At 47.2% G+C, this 6,105-nt stretch overlaps 1 protein-coding gene across 1 annotated transcript; it reads left to right on the top strand.

Moving 5' to 3' along the window:
- Positions 1-871: 871 nt before the first annotated feature.
- LOC144707486 (Leucine-rich receptor-like protein kinase family protein) lies at positions 872-5,607 on the top strand. Its single transcript, XM_078580614.1, has 2 exons — positions 872-3,470; positions 5,003-5,607. Exons 1-2 carry the CDS (start codon positions 947-949, stop codon positions 5,368-5,370), a joined length of 2,892 nt encoding a protein of 963 aa, XP_078436740.1. The 5' UTR covers positions 872-946; the 3' UTR covers positions 5,371-5,607.
- Positions 5,608-6,105: the final 498 nt, after the last annotated feature.

The following is a 6,105-nucleotide window of genomic DNA, read 5'->3' as shown; positions in this document are numbered from 1 at the left end:
TTTTAGAGGTAGGATAGTGAGAAAGTTAGAGAAACATAGGTAATGGACTTGGACAGATGGAGAGGAAATACCCAATGAAAGCTTGTGAGAGGGAGTAGAGTAGAGGAGTTAGAGGTGGGAGAGCAAGATAGTGAGAGAAAAGAGGTAGTGAGAGAAAGACCAAGTTATAAGGAGATGGGTTAAGAGGATGGATAACAAGAGAGAGAGGGAAAGATTGATCAAAACCAACTGTAATGAGAGAATGGGGAACTAAGAAATCAGATACAGAGTGAATGAAAATCAGAGAAGAAAGATAAAGAAGAAAGTGAGAGACCCAGATATGGAAAAGAGAGATATATTGATAGAAATAATAACAGAGTTGGAGGAGAGAGAAACTGAAACGATCAAGAGAGAGAGAGAGAAAAGGAGGATAAAATATGGAAACAAAGAAAAAAAACATTCCTCACTTTACATTCTTTTTTCCCTGATAAAAAAAAATCTTAGACAGAGAAAGGAAGACTAGGAAACTACCAATACTCCCCACAAAGAATTTGACCTTTATTTATTTATTTTTGCTTAGACCAGCGCCCGTGATAAAGGAGAGAGCCCCGTGACAAAGAACGACACATGCTGCCAACTGTCAACGCTGGTGGCCACGTCACCCAGAAAAACAGCCCTCTTCCGCAACGAAAACCCTCAATAAGGGTTTATTCTAAGAACTCCCTACGAGCCGTACCCCCGGTTTCGTACAGAATCATAAAATAATCGAAAAAGAGGGCCTATATATAATTTTCCAGGGAGCTTAGATTCGCGGACAGAAGGATAAGATAGAGTTGGAAGAAGGGTTTATTCGAAAATATGCGTACAGAAGCTACTCTGTCCTTTCTCGCGGCGGACTGTTGAACGACCAGCTTCAAAGCACGTATCCGCCGTCTCTTCTCCTCCCTCGCCGGAGACCCGTCGCGCAATGGCGGGGCCGCTTCTCGCTTCCTTCTCCGTTGCCTTCTTCCTCTTCTCGAGCTTCGCCGGCCACGCCAATGGCCAGAAGTCGCCCTCCGACGAGCTCAAGATCCTGCTAGAACTCAAATTCTCTCTCGGAATCTCCCACCTCGCCCCCGGCTTCGAATCCTGGCGAGAAGACAACCCCCCCTGCGAGTTCTCCTTCGTTTCCTGCGAAGATCGAAGTTCCGTCTCCGGAATCCATCTGGGTAATCAGAAGTTATCCGGAACAATTCCTTTCAAATCCATCTGCAGGCTTCAATCTCTCGCCCAGCTCGATCTATCCTCCACCGGAGTCTACGGGGGTTTCGGCACCGCGATCGGATCCTGCGTTAATCTCGAATTCCTCGATCTCTCCGGGAATTCTCTCTCCGGCGTCGTCCCCGACCTCTCTTCTCTGAAGAAATTACAAGCTCTGAATCTCTCCGGCAACGCGTTTACGGGTGATTTTCCATGGCGATCTCTGCTTTCCATGCCGTCGTTGTCTTCTCTCGGGCTGGGGGACAACCCGTTCAATCCCACCCTCTCCTTCCCCGAGGAGCTCTCAACCATGACGAAGCTCAAGTCTCTCTACCTCTCCAACTGCGGAATCCAGGGTACAATCCCGCCGTGGATCGGGAATCTGACGGCTCTGGAGAGCCTCGAGCTCGCGGATAATCTTCTCCTCGGCGAGATCCCGCGAGAAATCAGCAATCTTGAGAAGCTATGGCAGCTGGAGCTGTACAACAACTCTCTCACGGGGACGCTTCCCGCGGGCTTCGGCAAGCTCTCGAATCTCGTCTACTTGGACGCCTCCATGAACAATCTCCAAGGCGATCTCTCCGAGATCAGATACTTAACCAAGCTCGTCTCGCTTCAGCTCTTCCAGAACAACTTCTCCGGGCAAGTCCCCTTCGAGCTTGGCAACTTCCGCAACCTCGTCAATCTCTCTCTCTACAGTAATCAACTCTCCGGAGCTCTCCCTTCTGATCTGGGCAAGTGGGCGGACTTCGACTTCATCGACGTCTCCACGAACCTTCTCTCCGGGCCGATTCCTCCGCAGATGTGCAAGAACGGCGCCATGACCAGGCTTCTTATGCTGGAGAACAGATTCGCCGGGGAGATTCCCGCGAGCTACAGCTTCTGCGAATCTCTGATCAGATTCCGAGTTAGCAAGAATCTGCTCTCCGGGGAGATTCCTCCGGGAATCTGGGCTCTCCCCAGAGTGAACATCATCGATCTCGCCATGAACAACTTCTCGGGAGCGATCGGGGAAGGGATTGGGCGGGCGAAAGCTCTCTCGCAGCTCTCTATCAACGGGAATCAGTTCTCCGGGGAGCTGCCAGCGGCTATCTCCTCGGCCGCCTCTCTCGTCTCCATCGAAGCCAGCGATAATCTCCTCTCCGGGGAGATTCCGGCCGCCATTGGAGACCTGAAGAAACTCCAAAGACTCGATCTTCACAGCAACAGATTAAAGGGAGAGATTCCTTCTTCGCTGGGTTCCTGCTCTTCTCTCTCGCAGGTCAGTCTTTCGGATAACTCTCTCTCCGGCGCGATCCCCGCTGCTCTGTCTCTTCTCCCCAATCTCAACTCCTTGAATCTCTCCGACAATGGAATCTCCGGGGAGATTCCGGCGGCGCTGGCGGCGCTGAAGCTCAACGTTCTGGATCTCTCTCGGAACAACTTAACCGGGGAGTTGCCCCAGAGCTTGGCCGTCGACGCCTACAGCGAAAGCTTCTCCGGAAACGCTAATCTCTGCAGCTCCACGGCGAGCTTTCTCCGCCGCTGCGGACCCTCTTCTTCCTCCCGCGAGGCCAAGTTAAGCACGGTGATCCCCATCATCGCTTCCGCGGCCATAGCCGCGGTCCTCATCGCTTGGTATCTCTTCAAGACGAAGAAGAAGGAAGGCGTATCGGCGCTCTCGGGGAATTCCTGGGACATGAAGTCCTTCCAAGCGGTGACATTCGACGAGAAGAAGATCGTAAGCGGGATAAGAGCAGAGAATTTGATTGGAAGAGGCGGATCCGGGGAAGTGTACAGAGTGGAATTGGGGGAAGGGCAGAGAGTGGCGGTGAAGGTTATACGAAAGCCGATGGCGAAGGCGTTCGAGGCCGAGGTAGCGGCTTTGAGCTCGATCCGGCATGCGAACGTGGTGAAGCTATTTTGCAGTATTACAGGGGAGGAAGGGTCGCTGCTTCTGGTCCACGAGTATCTGTGCAATGGGAGCTTGTGGGATCATCTGCACGGGGAAGTGGAAGGGAAGGGGCGAGGGGGCCTTGAATGGTTTACGCGGTACGAGGTGGCGGTGGGCGCGGCGAGGGGATTGGAGTACTTGCACCACGGGCTCAGTCGGCCAATTATTCACCACGACGTTAAGTCGAGCAATATTCTGCTGGACGAGTCGTTTCAGCCGCGGATTGCGGACTTTGGCGCGGCCAAGGTCGTGCTCTCCGGCGCCGGCGATGATGGATCCACCGGCCACGTCGCGGGAACTCTTGGGTATATTGCACCAGGTAGGGATCGTCTTTTATCATCATCATCTTCATCATCATCATCATCATCATCATCATCATCATCTTCTTCTTCTTCTTCTTCTTCTTCTGTATCACTCTCGACATCATCATCATCATCAACTTATTTTTTATCACTCTCGTCCTGATATCGTCATCATATTCTTATTTTCCTTTCTCTTCTTCTTTTTCTTTATCATTCTCGTCATCATCATCATCATCATCATCATCATCATCATCATCATCTTCTTTTTTATCACTCTCGTCATGATATCATCATCATCATCATCTTTTCCTTTCTCTTCTTCTTCTTTATCGTTCTCGTCATCAAAGCATCATCATCTTCTTACTATTCTTTATCACTCTCGTCATCATTATCGTCTTCTTCTTCTTATTCTTTATCACTCTCTTCATCATCATTAACATCATCATCATCATTAGTATCATCATTTTCATTATCATTAATATCATCATCATCATCTTCGTCTTCTCCTTCTTCTTCTTCATCACTCTTTTCATCATCATCAGCATCATCTTCCTCTTCATCATCACTCTCGTGATCGTTATTATCGACCTTCGAGTCGGTCCATCGTCATCTTCCTCTTAAACATCCGCGTCATTATCGTCTGTCTTGTCCGCCGTTGTTCTTCGTCGTGGTCATCCCCATCTTCATCACTATCATCATGATCCGCATATTCACCACCATTATCATCACCACACTCACCTATCTCTTCGTCATCATCGTCATGAGGAGGGATCTTCTTCATCTTCTTGAGCGTGATCTTCGATAGGGACCTTTCGGATCAATATCATCACTATCCTTGTGCCATTTTCATCATTATCATTGCCATCAAGAGGGATCTTCTTCATCTTCATCTCCGTGATCTTGATGGGGACCCTCCGGATCATTATCATAACCATCCTCACGCCATTATTATCACCGACATGAGGAGGGATCGTTTTCATCTTCTACCGCGTGATCTTCGATAGGGACCTTCGTGATAATTATCATCAATATCTTCCTTCATTATCATCATCATGAAGAAGTATCTTTTTCAGTTTCTTCCGCGTGATCTTCGATTGGGACCTTCTTGACAATTATCATCAGTATCCTCCTTCATCATCATCATCACCATCACCACCATCATCAAGACGTATCTTTTTCGCCTTCTTCCGCATGATCTTCGATTGGGACCTTCTTCATAATTATCATCAATATGCTCCATTATCATCATCATCAACATCAATATGAAGACGTATCTTTTTCACCCTCTTCCGCATGATCTTCGATGAGGGCCTTCTTCATAATTATCATCAATATACTCCATTATCATCATCATCAACATCAATACGAAGACGTATCTTTTTCACCCTCTTCCACATGATCGTCGAGAGGGACCTTCTTCATAATTATCACCAACATCCTCCACCATTATCATCATCATCATCATAATCGCCGTGAGGAGAAACTTCTTAACCATCTTTTATGCATTATTCATCATGGATCATCATCATAATCAACCTTCAATGCGCAGAATTCGCGTACACGGCGAGGCTGAGCACGAAGAGCGACGTGTACAGCTTCGGCGTGGTGCTGCTGGAGTTAGCGACAGGGCGAAAACCGATCGAGGCTGATTTCGGAGAGCACAAAGACATAGTCGGATGGGTTTATGCAAAAATGGGGGAAGACGGAGACGGCCCAACAGAGCTGCTTGATCCAAGCATCCCCCAATCGTCAAGAGAAGAAGCTCTCAAGGTTCTAAGAACTGGCGTCCTTTGCACAATGAGGCTCCCTGCCTTGAGACCCTCCATGAGATCAGTCGTTCAGATGCTCAAGGACGCCAGCCGAGCCTTCCCACAGAAGAAATCACCGGAGAAAGCCGTGACTGTGTCAGTCGTCTGATTTAGAAATGATTGGCTGACAATAGCGTTTACACGTCGATTAGATAGATTGTGATTAATTTTAGATGTTCATCTTCCACGCTGGATAAGTTTCTGTTGATAATTTGTCGTGTTAAATATGATGATTGGGGTGTTCAGCTTCTAGGCTGAATAAGTTTGTATTAATAATTTCTCTCTATTTCAAGTTCTCAAAATATGATATTTTTCCTTGATTAAATATAGATTTTATTTTCTGTGATTAGTGTCTCTCAAATTGATAAAACTTGTTACTTCAACAACTATAGATAATCCAACGGGTTTATTCTCAATTTTCTCTATACGAGATCAAGATATTTTTATCTAGACCTCCCTAATCGATACCATATATTCACTCCTTCCCCCTTTTTGAACCTCACCTCTACGTGGGGTTCCAAAGATGATTCGCACATTGCAATAGAATGAATTGAATCAGATCCATATAAAAAATAGCGCACAACGATCATATCGTCTTGGACAGAATAAAACCGTCTATCATTTGGTTCCTTGAAGGAGTCATACAACAAAAGTATGGCTTCTATACGTATCAACATGATCTTGGACACGTAGAATCTCCTCGGTATGCACCACAAGTTATCTGGAGGGATTATCTCATAATGCCAATCACATTAGGAGGGAGAGGGGACTCCCAAAAGAAATTCTCGTGGGCCCTTTTTGTTTGAGGCTTTATATCATATTTACTCATTGCTTATGACGCAAG

This window comes from Wolffia australiana, chromosome 9, assembly GCF_029677425.1.
Source record: "Wolffia australiana isolate 7733 chromosome 9, ASM2967742v1".
NCBI lineage: Eukaryota > Viridiplantae > Streptophyta > Magnoliopsida > Alismatales > Araceae > Wolffia > Wolffia australiana.
Note: the sequence above shows the minus strand (reverse complement) of the source record. Positions and strands in the feature narration are given on the sequence as shown.